Source organism: Bombina bombina, chromosome 5, assembly GCF_027579735.1.
Source record: "Bombina bombina isolate aBomBom1 chromosome 5, aBomBom1.pri, whole genome shotgun sequence".
Lineage (NCBI taxonomy): Eukaryota > Metazoa > Chordata > Amphibia > Anura > Bombinatoridae > Bombina > Bombina bombina.
In genome coordinates, this window is record NC_069503.1 from 86,038,915 (window position 1) to 86,058,582 (window position 19,668).

Below are 19,668 nucleotides of genomic sequence, written 5' to 3' on the forward strand. Positions count from 1 at the left end.
TTTTAAAGTAGGTACAATAGCTATTAAATAGTTAAATCAACTAAACTAAAGTACAAAACCCCCCACTAAATTACAAAAAATAAAAAAGATTACAAGAATTTTAAGCTAATTATACCTTATCTAAGCCCCCTAAAAAAATAACAAAGCCCCCAAAATAAAAAATACCCTACCCTATTCTAAATTAAGAAGTAATCAGCTCTTTTACCAGCCCTTAAAGGGCTTTTTGTGGGGCATTGCCCCAAGTAATCAGCTCTTTTACCTGAAAAAAAAACATACAATACCCCCCAACATTAAACCACCACCCACATCCCTATTCTAACCCACCCAAACCCCCTTAAAAAACCTAACACTAACCCAGTGAAGATCACCCTACCTTTAGCGGGTTCATCCAGCCGGGCACCATCCGATCATCCGATCCGTCCAGAAGTCTTTATCCGATGGGGCAGAAGAGGACATCCGGACCGGTAGACATCTTCATCCATGCAGCGTCTTCTATCTTCATCCATCCGGAGCGGAGCGGGACCATCTTGAAGGCAGCCGACGCGGATCCATCCTCTTCTTCCGATGACTCCCGACGAATGAAGGTTCCTTTAAAGGACGTCATCCAAGATGGCGTCCCTCGAATTCCGAGGCTGATAGGATTCTATCAGCCAATCGGAATTAAGGTAGGAAAAATCTGATTGGCTGATTCAGTCAGCCAATCAGATTCAAGTTCAATCCGATTGGCTGATTGGCTGAGAGAGTGTTTCCCCATAGGAAACAATGTGGCTGCGTTACGAGCTTAACGCTGCTTTTTTGTAGGTGTTATGTTTTTTTTCAGCCCAAACTGCCCCATTGTTTCCTATGGGGGAATCGTGCACGAGCACGTTTTGCCAGCTTACCGCTACCATAAGCAACGCTGGTATTGAGGGTTGAAGTGGCAGTAAATTCAGCTTAACGCTCCCTTTTTGGAGCCTAACGCAGCCATTCAGACAACTCTAAATACCAGCGTTGTTTGGAAGCAGCGGTAGAAAAAAGGTGTGTTAGCTACGCGGGTCTTTACGACAAAACTCTAAATCTAGGTGTATGAATTTTAGAACACCTTCTTTAAAGACAAAATATATACTTAAATACCAGAGACAATTTCTAACACCTTATATCCCTGATTGGCCTTTTGTATCTAAGCAGATTGCAGGCAGTGTAGTGCTACCTTTTATCTATATGAGGTTCACACCTTGCTAATACTTTAACCCCTTTATAAGTCCAACCTTGAGTAATATAGAAGATTTTATCTCTCAGACAACATCAATCTTTGACCTCTGGACTCTATATTAATTCTACTTGAAAAGGTCTCTCATCCGGACCTATAGCTGTATATACAAATTTTACATGTGGGTCCAGTACTTCAACAATGTAACTTTTGACTGTCTCTTATGAAAAAAATAATATTTAGGCAAGATAGTTTCCTCCCTCTCTTGTTTCCCAGTCTTGAGTCTAGTAATATAATGTTCCAGTTATTTATAATCACATCGTCTATTGCTATCCAAAAAAAAAAAAGAAAACTCTGTGGCCCCTGATATCATAAGGGCTTGAAAACAAACACAAATTTGGCTTTACAGACAGTTCAAAGAAATAGCCTTAACTCCTTAAGCTTTATTTATGGTTTCGTACTTTAGCCGGTCTCTCATACAGCCATACTTATAGCAGCGGGCTCCTCTGCATAATGGCTAAAACAAAAATCCCCCCGACCTTATGGATTAAATTCTTTGGAGTCAAGATGGTAAAATCACCAGCCCTTATGTAGTGAATTCAGTATTAACGCTATAGTACTTACCCCCAACTTCTTCACGGCACGCTTGTAATATTTTTCTTGGTATAGGACCGCCATTTGGGAGACCTCTCTCCTAGGCAGATCGCCAGCCCGTGGTTTTCACTTAGCGTCTCCACGCTCCTACAGTCTCAACGTCTGAACACCTATTACTCAGGCGTGTTCCAGCTCCCGGATATGACCTCACTGGTCTATGCCGACTTACGAGTAGGGGGTAAGGATCGTCCGCGCTCTGTGCTCTCCACAAGAACTTCCATCTTTCAGCTAGGTAAATATGTATTTGAAGTGTCTTTCAATTTGTAGGATGTTGCTGCTTACTATTACATAAGGTTTCAAGTGGGATTTATATCCCATATCTAAGGCCCACTTGCTGGCATATTTCCTTTCGGTGCACTTTAGTCGGAGTGTGCCCGACATGTAATGGTCTGCTGCAGTTGTTACCATAAACACAGCCTTGTCAATTCCGTGTTTGAGGCTAGTCCAACCAGCCTATATAGAACAGCAACTTCCGTACAATGCCTCTTAGTCTCCCCAGGCAGGGTGTTTTTTTTCCCCAGGCAATAGGGCTCTATGGCTGGGGAAATGAGTATAATCAGGTCTACATATGAGAGAGCAAGATCGCTCACTGCTTTCCAGACGCTCCTCCCAACGGAAGTCCAGCGATCTCCAGTGAAAATTTAATACACAGATGAATTACATATTTGGATAGAAACATATTTGCAATAAACACATAATGGCAAAAAAAAAGCTGATATATACAATACTATTAGACAATGAAAGTATATGGTAAAGTTTTTTCCTAGGAATAAATGTCAGTTTATATTACAGACTGGAGGTGTTTACTGTCCCTTTAATCAGATCTAGCTTTGTGCTATTTTGTTTTGAATCCTTGTTTAATGAAGATACATTGAGCCCACCCAAATAACTAGAAATACTAGCATTCAGATGGAACAAGAACTGATTTATTGGAAAACACACACTTCTTTTATACACAAAGCTCATCAATCCCACAATTTCCCTGCCCCTCCAGACAGGTTGATGCCTCCATAGCAGCCACAGTCCACAGAATCCCTTTACCCAGGGGTGGCAGTTTTGGGGGTGATCCTGGGAGCAGCAGCACTTCCAGGGTGTAATTTTAAAGATCTCAGTCTCCAGATGACAAAAAAAGCGGCGTGATTTGTTACTGGGGACTGGAGATACAGTCCGTTAAAGTTATGGGGTAGCGTTGTCCAAAACCGGTTGTTCCCAAAAGAGCTCCACTCCAGCCTTCCCCCACCTCTTGTCCACCCTAGATCTACTAATCCACAAAGAGCAGCACTCTGGGGCAAAGGCCCACTGGAGCGACCAGGGGTAAAGTCACAGGGTGTCCTGCTGTTCTGTAGCCAACCAGGAGTTCCAGGAACCCGGCTAGTCTGAGAAGGGTTAGGCGGGTGTCCATTGTCATGGGGCCGACTGGGAGTTACAAGAGCCTGGCCAGCCCAGGAGGATTTTTCCGATCAGAGACCAGCTCTTCTCTGACAAAGTACTCATCACCAAATAAATTAAACAAAAGGTCTGGCGGTTGCCTCTCCGAGCCCAAATCCGCTGAGAAACAGAGGGGTGATGCGGTAGGGGTTCAACTCCTGCAGCCTGGCACAGCATGGCAAAATAAAAAGATAGCAAGAGACAGCAAGATCCTGCTAGCCATGAAAAGGCCAAATCTGGTGTGACAAGGATTCAGGCAGCAGTAGTGGGGGCAGCATTGGTTGTCTGGTATCCATGACATTTGGTGTTTTGTGATACCCAATTTCAATAAAAACCTTCTTTCTAATAGAGTTGCCACCCATCCGGGTTTCATCCCAAAGTCCGGGTTTCAAATCATTTTCGTCATGTGTCCGGGTTTCAGATAGGGTGGCCACCTGGACAGTGTAGGCTTCACACAGATCATCAGAAATCTGTTCACACTTTGTCATAAATCAAGCAGGAATTCTACAGGGAGCTAAGGCAACTGTAAGATCAGGAATTTAGGGTACTCAGAGCTAACAGCAGCCTTGTCAGAGTAACAGCCAAACTCACCCATGTGCAGGCACCTTGGAACAGCAGTTATCTGTCACACACAGAGCCTCAATAAACTGATGTGTGTAGAGAGGTCAGTGGCTGTTTAGTGTTACATTACACAGATCAGTGTAGCATCGAGGAGCTCTAGTGAAGTAATTGTCCTCTAAGTTACACAGTAGATCTTAGTCTGTTTACTAGAACCTGCATTACTTATATACTTTATTCTGAACAATAAAATATGTATCAGCAAAAAATCTAAATAAAAATGTCTCAGCATTTACATAATGTTTTAATGCATTTCTTTGTTAATATAAAATGTTTTGTCAACAAGTTCAGTTTAAATCTTCCTTATATGTCTCTCCTGCTCATCTTTCTCTATACCTATCTGTCTTTCTGTCTGTTTATCTCTGTCTATTTGTCTTGCTCTCTGATATCTGTCTATTATCTCTCTATATTGGTCTGTTGGTCTATCTGTTTGTATGTAAGCAACTATCTACTTCTGTATCTATTTATATATCTGTCATTCTCTTTATGCCTATCTGTTTCTATCAATCTGTATAAATGTCTGTATCTACCAATGTGTGTGTATATATATATATATATATATATATATATATATATATATATATGATGAAAGAGTTTTGGTGATGCGGACTGTACCTAAGTATAGGCCGCACTGGAGGCGCTAAACTGACACTCACTGGAAAAGAAAAGCTGCTGGAGTGAACCTAAAAGGTGTGTTAACACGCTACCCTTGTTTGTAATCACACCATATTAATTGGAAAAAGAGAGGGGTTCCGGTTCCGTTGGGAGGAGCTAGCGTCGTAATGGTGGAGTCTGGACGCTAAGAGCTCGAGATAGGAAAATCTTCCCTTCCACAAACCCATTGTTGGAGTGAACCAATACTCCCTAGGGCAATTGCATCATATCGGTGTGCTGGTGGCGGAACGGCGGAGCAAGCAGCGCGACTCAGCTGCATGAGTCAGACCCCTAAACAGAGTTCCGTACTGGAGATACTATAGGTCTGATCTTTGACCCAGAAGTCCGGAGTGGGCGTGGGACTGGACATCGTTCCCTAAGAGATATCGATGGTAAAGAGCTGCAGAGCAAGCGTGGGGCCAGAGGTCGTTAAATTGATCTGTGAGGTGAATCAAAGGCCAGGCCTCGATTTTTGGAACTCTGTTAAGCACATTGCACCGCTCAGGTGGATAGGAGTGGCGAGCTGAGCGGAGAATTGACTTTGGCCGCAAATGAAAGGGGCTTGGATTACTACATATATGGCTTCCCCCGCCATCACAGGAGATCCAGTGATAGTTGCCTGAAGATAATCCGGTAGTACTGCGGCATATCAAAGCCTGGCTCAGCGAGGATTTTGCCTAAAAGAGAGGAATTGGACGTCTCCAAAGTTGATACATATAGCTGGTGGATATATGCAAGTATATAAAAGATAAGATATGCTTTGACTTGTATGTCTTTCCTCTGCTTTTTTTTTCTCTTTGACATATCTGGCCTGCATTCCTCTGTTTATCCTTGACTATCTGGAACTATAATTCAGGTCTGCTGCCAATTTGTGTCCATGTTATAGAGCACTAAGTATAAGGCAACATATATTATTTTCTGGACATTCTCAGGCCTAGATTTAGAGTTCGGCGGTAGCCGTCAAAACCAGCGTTAGAGGCTCCTAACGCTGGTTTTGGGCGCCCGCTGGTATTTGGAGTCAGAGATTAAAGGGTCTAACGCTCACTTTCCAGCCGCGACTTTTCCATACCGCAGATCCCCCTACGCCATTTGCGTAGCCTATCTTTTCAATGGGATCTTTCTAACGCCGGTATTATAGAGTCGTTTCTGAAGTGAGCGTTAGAGCTCTAACGACAAGATTCCAGCCGCCTGAAAATAGCAGGAGTTAAGAGCTTTCTGGCTAACGCCGGTTCATAAAGCTCTTAACTACTGTACCCTAAAGTACACTAACACCCATAAACTACCTATGTACCCCTAAACCGAGGTCCCCCCACACCGCCCGCCACTCGATTCAAATTTTTAACCCCTAATCTGCCGACCGCCACCTACGTTATATTTATGTACCCCTAATCTGCTGCCCCTAACCCCGCCGACCCCTGTATTATATTTATTCACCCCTAACCTGCCCCCCACAACGTCGCCGCCAGCTACTTACAATAATTAACCCCTAATCTTCCGACCGCAAATCGCCGCCACCTACGTTATCCCTATGAACCCTAATCTGCTGCCCCTAACACCGCCGACCCCTATATTATATTTATTAACCCCTAATCTGCCCCCCTCAACGTCGCCGACACCTGCCTACACTTATTAACCCCTAATCTGCCGAGCGGACCTGAGCGCTACTATAATAAATGTATTAACCCCTAATCCGCCTCACTAACCCTATCATAAATAGTATTAACCCCTAATCTGCCCTCCCTAACATCGCCGACACCTACCTTCAATTATTAACCCCTAAACTCCGATCGGAGCTCACCGCTATTCTAATAAATGGATTAACCCCTAAAGCTAAGTCTAACCCTAACACTAACACCCCCCTAAGTTAAATATAATTTTTATCTAACAAAATAAATTAACTCTTATTAAAACTTATTCCTATTTAAAGCTAAATACTTACCTGTAAAATAAATCATAATATAGCTACAATATAAATTATAATTATATTATAGCTATTTTAGGATTAATATTTATTTTACAGGCAACTTTGTAATTATTTTAACCAGGTACAATAGCTATTAAATAGTTAAGAACTATTTAATAGTTACCTAGTTAAAATAATAACAAATTTACCTGTAAAATAAATCCTAAACCTAAGTTATAATTAAACCTAACACTACCTACTATCAATAAAATAATTAAATAAACTACCTACAATTACCTACAATTAACCTAACACTACACATCAATAAATTAATTAAACACAATTGCTACAAATAAATACAATTAAATAAACTAGCTAAAGTACAAAAAATAAAAAAAACTAAGTTACAGAAAATAAAAAATATTTACAAACATAAGAAAAATATTACAACAATTTTAAACTAATTACACCTACTCTAAGCCCCCTAATAAAATAACAAAGCCCCCCAAAATAAAAAATTCCCTACCCTATTCTAAATTAAAAAGGTTACAAGCTCTTTTACCTTACCAGCCCTGAACAGGGCCTTTTGCGGGCATGCCCCAAGAATTTCAGCTCTTTTGCCTGTAAAAGAATAAATACAATACCCCCCCCCCCAACATTACAACCCACCACCCACATACCCCTAATCTAACCCAAACCCCCCTTAAATAAACCTAACACTAAGCCCCTGAAGATCTTCCTACCTTGTCTTCACCATCCAGGTATCACCGATCCGTCCTGGCTCCAAGATCTTCATCCAACCCAAGCGGGGGTTGGCGATCCATAATCCGGTGCTCCAAAGTCTTCCTCCTATCCGGCAAGAAGAAGACATCCGGACCGGCAAACATCTTCTCCAAGCGGCATCTTCGATCTTCTTCCATCCGGTGCGGAGCGGGTCCATCTTGAAGCAGGCGACGCGGATCCATCCTCTTCTTCCGATGTCTCCCGACTAATGACGGTTCCTTTAAGGGACGTCATCCAAGATGGCGTCCCTCGAATTCCGATTGGCTGATAGGATTCTATCAGCCAATCGGAATTAAGGTAGGAATATTCTGATTGGCTGATGGAATCAGCCAATCAGAATCAAGTTCAATCCGATTGGCTGATCCAATCAGCCAATCAGATTGAGCTCGCATTCTATTGGCTGTTCCGATCAGCCAATAGAATGCGAGCTCAATCTGATTGGCTGATGGGATCGGCCAATCGATTGAACTTGATTCTGATTGGCTGATTCCATCAGCCAATCAGAAAATTCCTACCTTAATTCCGATTGGCTGATAGAATCCTATCAGCCAATCGGAATTCGAGGGACGCCATCTTGATGACGTCCCTTAAAGGAACCGTCATTAGTCGGAGACATCGGAAGAAGAGGATGGATCCGCGTCGCCTGCTTCAAGATGGACCCGCTCCGCAACGGATGGAAGAAGATCGAAGATGCCGCTTGGAGAAGATGTTTGCCGTCCGGATGTCCTCTTCTTGCCGGATAGGAGGAAGACTTTGGAGCACCGGATTATGGATCGCCAACCCCCGCTTGGGTTGGATGAAGATCTTGAGCCAGGACGGATCGGTGATACCTGGATGGTGAAGACAAGGTAGGAAGATCTTCAGGGCTTAGTGTTAGGTTTATTTAAGGGGGGTTTGGGTTAGATTAGGGGTATGTGGGTGGTGGGTTGTAATGTTGGGGGGGGGGGGGTATTGTATTTATTCTTTTACAGGCAAAAGAGCTGAAATTCTTGGGGCATGCCCCGCAAAGGGCCCTGTTCAGGGCTGGTAAGGTAAAAGAGCTTGTAACCTTTTTAATTTAGAATAGGGTAGGGAATTTTTTATTTTGGGGGGCTTTGTTATTTTATTAGGGGGCTTAGAGTAGTGTAATTAGTTTAAAATTGTTGTAATATTTTTCTTATGTTTGTAAATATTTTTTTATTTTCTGTAACTTAGTTCTTTTTTATTTTTTGTACTTTAGCTAGTTTATTTAATTGTATTTATTTGTAGCAATTGTGTTTAATTAATTTATTGATAGTGTAGTGTTAGGTTAATTGTAGGTAATTGTAGGTAGTTTATTTAATTATTTTATTGATAGGGTAGTGTTAGGTTTAATTATAACTTAGGTTAGGATTTATTTTACAGGTAAATTTGTTATTATTTTAACTAGGTAACTATTAAATAGTTCTTAACTATTTAATAGCTATTGTACCTGGTTAAAATAAATACAAAGTTACCTGTAAAATAAATATTAATCCTAAAATAGCTATAATATAATTATAATTTATATTGTAGCTATATTAGGATTTATTTTACAGGTAAGTATTTAGCTTTAAATAGGAATAAGTTATTTAATAAGAGTTAATTTATTTCGTTAGATAAAAATTATATTTAACTTCGGGGGTGTTAGTGTTAGGGTTAGACTTAGCTTTAGGGGTTAATCCATTTATTAGAATAGCGGTGAGCTCCGATCGGAAGTTTAGGGGTTAATAATTGAAGGTGGTGTCGGCGATGTTAGGGAGGGCAGATTAGGGTTAATACTATTTATGATAGGGTTATGAGGCGGATTAGGGGTTAATAACTTTATTATAGTAGCGCTCAGGTCCGCTCGGCAGATTAGGGGTTAATAAGTGTAGGTAGGTGTCGGCGACGTTGTGGGGCAGATTAGGGGTTAATAAATATAACATAGGGGTCGGCGATGTTAGGGCAGCAGATTAGGGGTACATAGGGATAACGTAGGTGCGGCGTTTTACGGAGCGGCAGATTAGGGTTAAAAGTGTAATGCAGGGGTCAGCGATAGCGTGGGCGGCAGATTAGGGGTTAATAAGTGTAAGGCTAGGGGTGTTTAGACTCGGGGTACATGTTAGAGTGTTAGGTGCAGACGTAGGAAGTGTTTTCACCATAGGAAACAATGGGGCTGCGTAGGAGCTGAACGCTGCTTTTTTGCAGGTGTTTAGGTTTTTTTTCAGCTCAAACAGCCCCATTGTTTCCTATGGGAGAATCGTGCACGAGCACGTTTTTGATGCCGGCCGCGTCCGTAAGCAACTCTGGTATCGAGAGTTGCATTTGCGGTAAAAATGCTCTACGCTCCTTTTTTGGAGCCTAACGCAGCATTTGTTTGAACTCTCGATACCAGAGTTAAATTTATGGTGCGGCCAGAAAAAAACCCGCGGAGCGTTAACAGCCCTTTTAAACCGCCGAACTCTAAATCTAGGCCTCAGTGTGGTGCTGGATATTGGGTTAAAAGACAAAGGAAGAAGAAGAAAAGGAGGGAAGAGCAGTCCTTCCGGAAGGATATAAATATAAATCTACAGTCCTGAAAAATTTAGTTTGAGAGAAAAATGTAATGGTCTAGAAAGTCTGGACATTCTCTATAGAATATATTGTATTACAGTGTTGCTGATTAGAAGATGTGTTTGGTTAAATAATACAGCATAAGGCATTGGCAAAAAGTTAAAAATAAAAGTTATATGCAAGAGAGCTGGGTGCTTAAGGTGAACTAGGCAAAAACAGCTGCATTTATTTTGTCTGTCTCTAGCCTAAATATCAAGTTGATATGTTAATCCAGAACATGATGTAAGGAGCTACTTCAAGAAAAGTTTCAGTCTCAGTTAAAGTGTTGGGCGGGTGGTCAGAAGAACAAGGGGGATAAAAACTTAAAAAAAAAAAAAAAAAAAAAAAAAAAAAGGGTCACTTCACGTATGCAGGTTTTTTTTGCTGTTTTTTCTTTTTGCTGTTGTATTTGAAAGGAAGAAGGTTTAAAGAAAAAAAAAAAAAGAAAGGAAGAGGGAAAGAGGAAAGAGAAAAAAGGGGGAAAAAAAGTATATATATATATGTTTATTGTTTAGATAACACACAACATAATCTGTAAGCACATATACACAAATCTTATGGTTTTATGAGTAAAGAGTGATCTAATAGAACACAGCACACAGTAATGATAGGCACATAGTTTCTTTTTTTTTATTTATTCTGAGGAAAGAGTTGTCAAAGAATTCACAGTCACAGAATTTTAGTTAATACACTGTACATGGATACATTTATTATTCACAATAAAAGTCACTCTCTGGCCATGCCTCCCAAGCAAAAAGATAAAAAAATAAGGGTTTCAGACACTCACATAGAAAGTACTCCTGAGCCGATAATGCATAAAGATGATATCCAGCTCTTGATATCTCAGATGTCTGAAATTTTTTTGCCTCAATTTGAAATGCTCAAAAGCCAAACAGCCAACATAATGTCAGAACTTAAACAAATTAATAGTCGTCTCACAGAAGTTGAAGACAGAGTATCTAGCAATGAGGATATAATCTATAAGCAGGAAAAAATCATAACAGACAATAGTAAGACACTGAGTAGGCTACAAGATAAAATTCATGAGTTAGAAGATCGATCGAGACGTAATAATTTAAAAATTATAGGTCTACCAGATAAGGGCGAATTCCCAGACTTGATAACTTTTGCTAGTATTTCCTTACCCAAGGCACTGGGTATTACATCCAGTGATATGCCAATCCTAGTTGAAAGGGCACACCGGTTGGGTATGCCTACAGATAACCAAAGAGATAAGAACTATAACAGGCCGGTCCTGGTAAAATATTTAAACTACCAGGATAAGAATAGTATCCTGAGGGCATATAGGAAAACAGCAAAGCTAGAAATTAATCAAAACAAACTATTGCTCTTTCAGGATTTTTCAAGTGACACGTCAATGAAAAGAAAAGAGCTAGCTCCTTATTGTACCAGGTTAATTAATGCCGGCATGAAGGCGAGATTAGCATATACTGCCAAGATTATTGTGGAGGAATTGGAGGGCAATGTTACTTTGGTTAATACGGAAGAAGTGAGAGACTTTTGTAAAAGTAGGCAAATACGGTAAAATAAAGGGTTAAAGAAGAGACCTTAGTTGATTAAAATGCCAGTCTTAGGGGTCTTATGTTGTTTTTTAAATAGTATGGAGGTGCGTGTTTTTTTTTTTGTTTTTGTTTTTTTTGTTCTGTACTCTCTCCCTCGCTATAGCTCTGTACTTCCCGATCTAGCGTTCAGGAAGTAATGATAAAAAAAATAAAGGCTACTAATAAGATGAGGAAGATTAAATTTATTTCATGGAATGTAGGAGGGATAACAACCCCCAAAAAAAGAAAGCTGATAATTAGACACTTAGCTAAATTTAAACCCGATATCATCCTATTGCAGGAAACGCATTTGAAAAACACTGAAGCTCAGAAACTTAAGTGTAATTGGGTAGGACAAGTAATAGCATCAGATTGTACTAGGAGGAAACGGGGGGTCGCTTTTTTATTTAACAAGGACTTGGAATATAATATCCAAGAAAGCCAAATAGATTTTAATGATAGATGGATAATTTTAACATTGGACATTAAAAAAATAAAATATGTAGTGTGTAACATTTATGGGCCTAATGTCAAGGACCAACTGTTTTGGAGTGACATGACGGCAAGACTAATGTGAAGGAAGATCAAAATATAATTCTTGTTGGAGACTTTAACTTAACCCCAATACCATCATTAGATAGGTTATCCCACAGACAGAATAGAAGGCCTATGCAAAACTCTCAAATATTCTTTCAAATATGTGAAGAACTAAGTTTACATGATATATGGCGGGTTCAGCACCCTGAGGGAAAAAGCTTTACCTGTGAATCTCAGGTACATAGATCTCTCTCGCGCATTGATTTTTTTTTAGTCTCAAATGCTTTATTACAGGAAGAGATATTTGCAGATATCGGTGAAATTACAATATCAGATCATGCTATAATATCACTTGAGGTAGGGGCGTGTGATGAGTATATACGGGGGGAAATAATTTTTTTTTCCCAAAACATATGATTAATGATAGATCTTTCCAAATATGGATAAAAAATAAATGGCGCGAATACTGTGTCAACAATCAAGAGTATGCTAATAATTACGAAATATTTTGGGAGGCGGCCAAAGCATATTTAAGGGGAGAGATTAAATTATATATGATTACGCTAAAAAAAAAGACCACAGCTCGTGAGATTCAGTTAACAAAAGCCGTTGCCAGGGCTCTTCAGAATTATACAAATAATCCATTAAGGAAATATTGGCTAGAGTATAGAAAGGCTAAACAAGAAAGAGACTTGTTTCTTCTAGCTAAAATGATAAAGCAGGAAGCTAGATTAAACTCTGCTTATGGTGGTAGATATGGTAAATCAGTGAAGCTTTTGTCAAGGTTAGATAAAGCCAGAAACCGGAAGAATATAATTGAGAATGTGATTGTAGATGGTCAAAATTACACACAAACAGAGGATATTAGTAAAGCTTTCTACGGTTATTATAAGAATATATATGCCTCGAAAGCTATAGATAAAGAAGCCAGCAAGACATTTTGGAGTTGTATTACTTGTCCACAGTCACTGCAGATCAAGTGAAGGTAATGAATTCGCCTATCTCCCAGCCGAGGTTATAAAAGCGATAGAGGGAACTAAATTGGAAGGCACCTGGACCAGACCAAATACCGGCTGAGTTCTACAGGCTCCTAAAATCAGAAATTGTTTTTATTTTAACTTGTTTATTCAATGAATATTTTATGGAGGGAAAATTAATGTCAAGGTTTTTCTCCGCGTCAGTCATAACCCTTATACCAAAAAAAGATAAAAATTTAACAGACTTAGTCCTATAGACCTATCTCCCTGCTGAATATAGATTACAAATTGTTAACATCTACAATAGCGAATCGCCTTAAGGTAGTACTCCAAGAAATTATCCATCAAGATCAAGCGGGTTTCATGTGCAATAGGTCACTTACTAAAAATATTAGAAAAGCATATATGCTAATAGAATATTTTTGGAATAAAATTAATAAGGAGAAAATAACATACCAAGATGATATTGCTATGGTTATGATTGACGCGGAGAAGGCATTTGACTCCATAATATGGGAACACTTATATGTGGCCCTGACAAAATTTGGTTTCTCAGGAAATTTGATAGAATTTATTAAAACTATATACAATTATCCGATTTCCTCTATAGCGATTAATAATACCAAACTCTTTTTTAAAATGGAGAAAGGTACTAGTCAGGGCTGTCCACTTTCCCCCCTTTTATTTAATCTGGCCATTGAACCCTTGGCAATTTATTTACGCCAAGAACTTGAGGGGATAAATATTGGAGAACAGAAATTAGTTTTGTCACTCTATGCAGATGAACTATTATATTTTAAACATACACACAAAAATATTCCCATAGCATTTGGTGCCTTAGAATTATTTAGCAGAATCTCAGGCTATAAGGTAAACACAATTAAATCTGAGATATTATGGATATATAAAAATAAGGATAGTAGGATTCAATATGACCTAAAAGAGGTCGAGAGTTTCAGATATCTTGGGATTATATTACACAGAGACCCAAACAGCTGGTACAGACTTAATTTTACCCCTTTCTTTACGAATATTAAAGCCAAATTACAACGTTGGACATTACTTCCAATTTCTCTATCAGCTAAAATTACAATGATAAAAAATATTCTGTTCCACAGATATTATTTGTAATGAATAATCTCCCTTTATTCATCAAAGCAAAAGATATTAAAATATTTAACCAGGCCTGTGCTAAGTTTCTTTGGAATAAGTCAAGACAGATGATTTCGATTAAAAAGCTATCTCAACAGAAGGAGCATGGCGGTTTAGCTTTCCCCACATCAAGTCATATAATTTAGCTATCCTGGCACGCTATGGGATAGACTGGCTGCATACTGGCAAGGTACTGACAAATATATGTTTAGAAGAGACTATTATATACCCGTTTTCTTGTAAAACAATCCTACACTGCGCCAGTGTGCAACTACCAAATAGTATAAAAATGTGTACCAGTATCTATAATGTAGTTAAAGCCTGGCAACTTCTATGCTCCCCTTAAGATCAATTTTCATATATCATCTTTCTATTGATTAGAGGAAATCCTGAGTTTTTACCTGGGTGTTTTTGTAAGCCATTTAGAGAATGGGATAATAAAGGACTTTCTAAAATAGTGCAGCTCTTAGATGAGCAAGCCAATATAAAACTTTTGAAAGCATTGCTAATGAATTTAATCTTTCCAACAAACATTTCTTTGCCTATTTACAGATACGTAATTTTTTAAATAAGAAACTACAGCTGGGAAATTGGTCGGAATGCTTTGCAGAAATTGGAGGGTATATAAAGCTATATAAACAAGGAAAACACTCTATTTCGCTCTTATACAATATCTTACTGGCTAAGCAGGGCCAATTACATTCTGATCAATATATCTCACACTGGTCGAGATACTTTGAAGGAATTAATTATGATTTGATTAAAAAGAGTTTTAAATGGCTGGTGGAAGCACCCTTCATTTCTCCTGGCACGAATCTCACCTAAAACTACTCAATAATGCATATATTTCACCGAAAAGATTAGCCCAGTGGTCACAGGATAGCATGGGCCTTTGCTATAAATGTTCATTGCCTTGGGCAGATTTGTTACATTGTTTTTGGTATTGCCCGAAAGTGTGGCAATTTTGGCAGAAAGTTAATTTTTGGCTAAATAAACTGGACTCAGAGTATTCTATTTCTGACCCAAAAATGATTTTTTTCCTAAGTGTAGGAGGTCATAATGCTGACCTGATTAATACGATTATATTAATTGTCCGCAATCTATTATTAAAAAGTTGGAAACATAGGAAATCCCCCTCTTTCACTATATTTTTGGAAGCTGTAAAACAACAGATTATTTTTGAACAGTATAATATCTCAAAATTACATAGCAAACAAATTCAAAGATTCTTTAATAAATGGATCAAAATTATCAAGGCATATCCTCGGACCATACAGTATATTCTTACTAAAGAGTTTCATAAAACAGAATATTTTGAAGGCCTAATTCTGAGAGAAGTGTTCCCAGTGGCATGGTACTGAAAGCTTATAGCGGGGGAGAGGTAAAACCTTTTTTTTTTTTTTTCTTCTCTTTCTTTATATGTTTAACGCACCAGAAAAGTGGCAGAATAGACATAGTTTTTTTTTTTTTTTGCTTGGACAAGTATGTATGTAAACAAGATTATATGCTCTGTATGATGTACTGACAACAAAGTATTTCTTTATCATATATGTATCTTGATTTACCCTGCGCGGTGCACAAACATGAGCGAATGTGCTCTTTTGTTACGTTTTTTTCTTTCTGTCAAAAATTAAATAAAGTATTAAAAAAAAAAATGGAAAAAAAGAAGATGTGGTCCACTACACAGCGCTAATCACTGGTTCACTATGTAGATAGTGGAGTACTATATGTTTAAATAAAAGAGGGGCAGAGATGTATATATAAAATAAATCAATGTCAATCGCAAAAATAGTAACTGTTGTAGAGTATTGCTAAAATGAAACAGCCTAATTATGATTGATGAATTAAGGTGAAGAACAAAAAGGTAAATAACAAAGGTAGATCCTGCTCAAAGTAATGAGCTCCTAGTGCATGGAACTGATGAAACAGTTGTTATATCATATCATAGTAAAAGTTCAGATGTTATGAACGATACAAACAGAAATATGCAATATACACTGTGCAATGACTCTGCTACACTGAAACGCCTCTCAGTATTGGAAAATGACGAACAGTAAGGCGTGCAATAAACTCTGAAACTTTTTCACAGATATTTCATCAAGTCTTATAGATAATGAAGTTCTCATGCACGGGATGACTTCTTAGCAGTGCAGGCAGGGCAAACTTAATAACAATCCTCGTATGGGCTCACAGCCTACTTACATTAGCTGACCTCAATCTTATGAGGTAAGGACAAGGCACTGTGTGTAGTATTCCGCTCTAATGATCCTCAGGCAGTTCTTTTAAATTCCTGTACGGTATCCTGTGGATCTCGGGCTTATCAAGTAAGGGCCAGGCTCCATGCTACGTTTTCAGCTTGTTAGACTCCCTGGAGCTTGCTTTACATGTGAAGGTGATGGTGGTCTCTCGCAGGTAACTCCGTCATTGTTATGTGGAGTAGAAAACAAAGGACATAGCATAATACTGTTTATAAAGTAAACAGCTTTTATTGCTGGGCGCAAGAAAACGGTACTCACAAACAAAACCTCAATTGATATGAGTATCAATCAATTGATATGAGGTATCAATATATATATATATATAATATATATACACACACACACACATACATAAATACATACATGCATACATACGTACATGTATATACCTTTCTGTCAGTCTACCTACCAAACTGTATATATCTATCATTTCTCATCTATCTTTGCTGTGTGTATTAAATTAAACATTATAACACTCAATTCTTTAATGACAGACCAAAAAATGTTAAAATATATTTTATTAAAGGGACACTCCGGTGAATATTTAATACACAGATGAATTACATATTTGGATAGAAACATATTTGCAATAAACACGTATTGGCAAAAATGTTTCTAGTAAAAGTTATCAATATTTTAGTAAAAATATTTTTCTCTGCATGTGCATGTGTAGCATAGCTAGATACTCTCAGTGCACCAGCATTTTAAACACTGCAGCTGCTCATAGCGCCAGTGGGTCTTGTATCATGTGAGCAATGAACAAAAATGAGTCATTACCAGATGGTAAAAGCACTTTAGGCTCTCTGAGCAAGTGCTGTGTTTAAAATGCTGGTGCACACTTAAATACACTTTTGAAACAACTATAACTTATTAGAATACATGTATATAACAAAAATGCTTCTACTCAAAACTGAAATGCATACACATGGATTCCAATTTTGGCTGGAATGCCCCTTTAAGGCTGTGTGAAGCCACACCCCTAACCACATCCTCAACCATGTCCATTTGCAAACTGTCAGGATATCGGCTGTGCAAAAGGTAGCAACCCTACTTTCTAAACATATTAAAGGTTTCTTCCCTTGTGAATCCTTTCATGCTTTTTCAGATCACTTTTTTGTGTAAAACATTTTCCACACTCATGTGTACATGTGAAAGGCTTTTATTCTTTGTGACTCCTTTCATGAGTTTTCAGAGTACTCATTTGTGTAAAGCTTTTTCCACACTCTGTACATGTGAAAGGTTTTTTTCCTGTGTGAATCATTTCATGCTTTTTCAGATCACCCTTTTGTGTAAAACTTTTTCCACACTCTGTACATGTGAAAGGCTTTTCCCTGTGTGAAACCTTTCATGAGTTTTCAGAGTACTCATTTGTATAAAGCTTTTTCCACACTCTGTACATGTGAAAAGGCCTTTCCCCTGTGTGAATCCTTTCATGAGTTTTCAGAGCACTCATTTGTATAAAGCTTTTTCCACACTCTGTACATGTGAAAGGCTTTTCTCCTGTATGAATCTTTTCATGATTTTTCAGATTACTTATTAGTGTAAAACTTTTTCCACACTCTGTACATGTGAAAGGTTTTTCTCCTGTGTGAATCTGTTCATGAGATTTTAGACTTCTCTTTTCTGTAAAACTTTTTCCACACTCTGTACATGTGAAAGGTTTTTCTTCTGTGTGAATCATTTCATGAGTTTTCAGATTACTCTTTAGTGTAAAACATTTTCCACACTCTGTACATGTGAAAGGCTTTTCTCCTGTGTGATTCGTTTCATGATTTTTCAGACTACTCATATGTGTAAAACTTTTTCCACAATCTGTGCATGTGAAAAGCTTTTCTCCTGTGTGAATCATTTCATGATATTTCAGATGACTCTTATATGTAAAGCTTTTTCCACACTCATTACATGTGAAAGGCTTTTCCCCTGTGTGAATCCTTTCATGAGTTTTCAGAGTACTCATTTGTGTAAAGCTTTTTCCACACTCTGTACATGTGAAAGGCTTTTCTCCTGTGTGAATCTTTTCATGATTTTTCAGACTATTCATATGTGTAAAACTTTTTCCACAATCTGTGCATGTGAAAAGCTTTTCTCCTGTGTGATCATTTCATGATATTTCAGATTACTCTTACGTGTAAAACTTTTTCCACACTCTGTACACGTGAAAGGCTTTTCCCCTGTGTGAATCCTTTCATGAGTTTTCAGATTACTCTTTAGGGTAAAACATTTTCCACACTCTGTACATGTGAAAGGCTTTTCTCCTGTGTGATTCGTTTCATGATTTTTCAGACTACTCATATGTGTAACACTTTTCCCACACTCTGTACATGTGAAAAGCTTTTCCCTGTGTGAATTTTCCATGAGTTTTCCGATTACTCTTTTGTGTAAAACCTTTTCCACACTCTGTACATGCAAAAGGCTTTCTCCTGTGTGAATCCTTTTCAGGGGTGAGTTAGACAGTTGTTGGACATGATCAGTCTAAAAGGACAGAGGGTGGGGGGGGTAGTATTTTTACCCTCCTCCTCAGTCCAATGGGGGTTGCTCCTTCTTTATAACTGTCACTGACACAAATGTACTTAATAGATGCAGATATAAAAATAATAGTTTATATTTGTTTAATGAGTGACCTATGCTATTTTCCAGTAATTAAAGTCAGCATAATATCTATTTTACTCACTAACACATATGAGTTCATGCTGATAACAGGCTCCAATGTCTGTGCTCAGGAAGAAGGTTCCCTTATTCACTCCAGTTACATTAATACCTGATATCTCTCAGTGCTCTGGCCGTGTCTGTAAAATGTATATTAAATGGTTTAGACGGATAACATTAAATAATGGTTCTGAATAACTGTACGTATGGTATAATTAAAGGCTCACATAACAGTTCATGTGATACAGATCAGCTGTTTAGGTTATTGCATATGTGCTATTGATTCACACAAGCATATAGTACTGTTAGCTCTTAAAAAGGAATCTTCCCAGATCAATACAACATAATGGTAGAAAATCTATTTAAGTGAGACCCTATCACAACTTTACAAATATATTATAATCTTTGTTGTATATCATTTCTATGAAACAATATTTTCTCCTGAAAGAACTGTTAAAAATCAGTTGTTTAAATATAAGTTAAATTGGATATGCAGTATTGGTATTGTACTTCCTACTAATTCTCACTGTCATACATTTTTTCATGTGCTCCATCCCCAGTCCTTTAACTTCTCTTGGTCAATACTGAGTTGTGTTAAATCACACTGCAAGGGGGTGTGGGAGAGATAGGCACTAAAACGTTTATTTCAATTGTTTCCTTTGATAAAAGAATAAAGAATTTGTGTTTACATAGAGTGATAATATAAAAAGATCTGTTCTTTTGGCAAATTCAGTCC

The 19,668-nt window shown here is 38.2% G+C and overlaps 2 protein-coding genes across 2 annotated transcripts; both read right to left on the minus strand.

Moving 5' to 3' along the window:
- Positions 1-17,703: 17,703 nt before the first annotated feature.
- On the minus strand, positions 17,704-17,955 carry LOC128659228 (oocyte zinc finger protein XlCOF26-like; the record flags this gene model as incomplete). The annotated part of the gene is made up of 1 exon (XM_053712907.1): positions 17,704-17,955. A coding segment is annotated over one exon (252 nt), but the record flags the coding sequence as incomplete, so codon positions are not given.
- Positions 17,956-18,120: 165 nt separating this feature from the next.
- Positions 18,121-18,345, minus strand: LOC128659229 (gastrula zinc finger protein XlCGF49.1-like; the record flags this gene model as incomplete). Its single annotated transcript, XM_053712908.1, has 1 exon — positions 18,121-18,345. A coding segment is annotated over one exon (225 nt), but the record flags the coding sequence as incomplete, so codon positions are not given.
- Between the last annotated feature and the right edge of the window lie 1,323 nt (positions 18,346-19,668).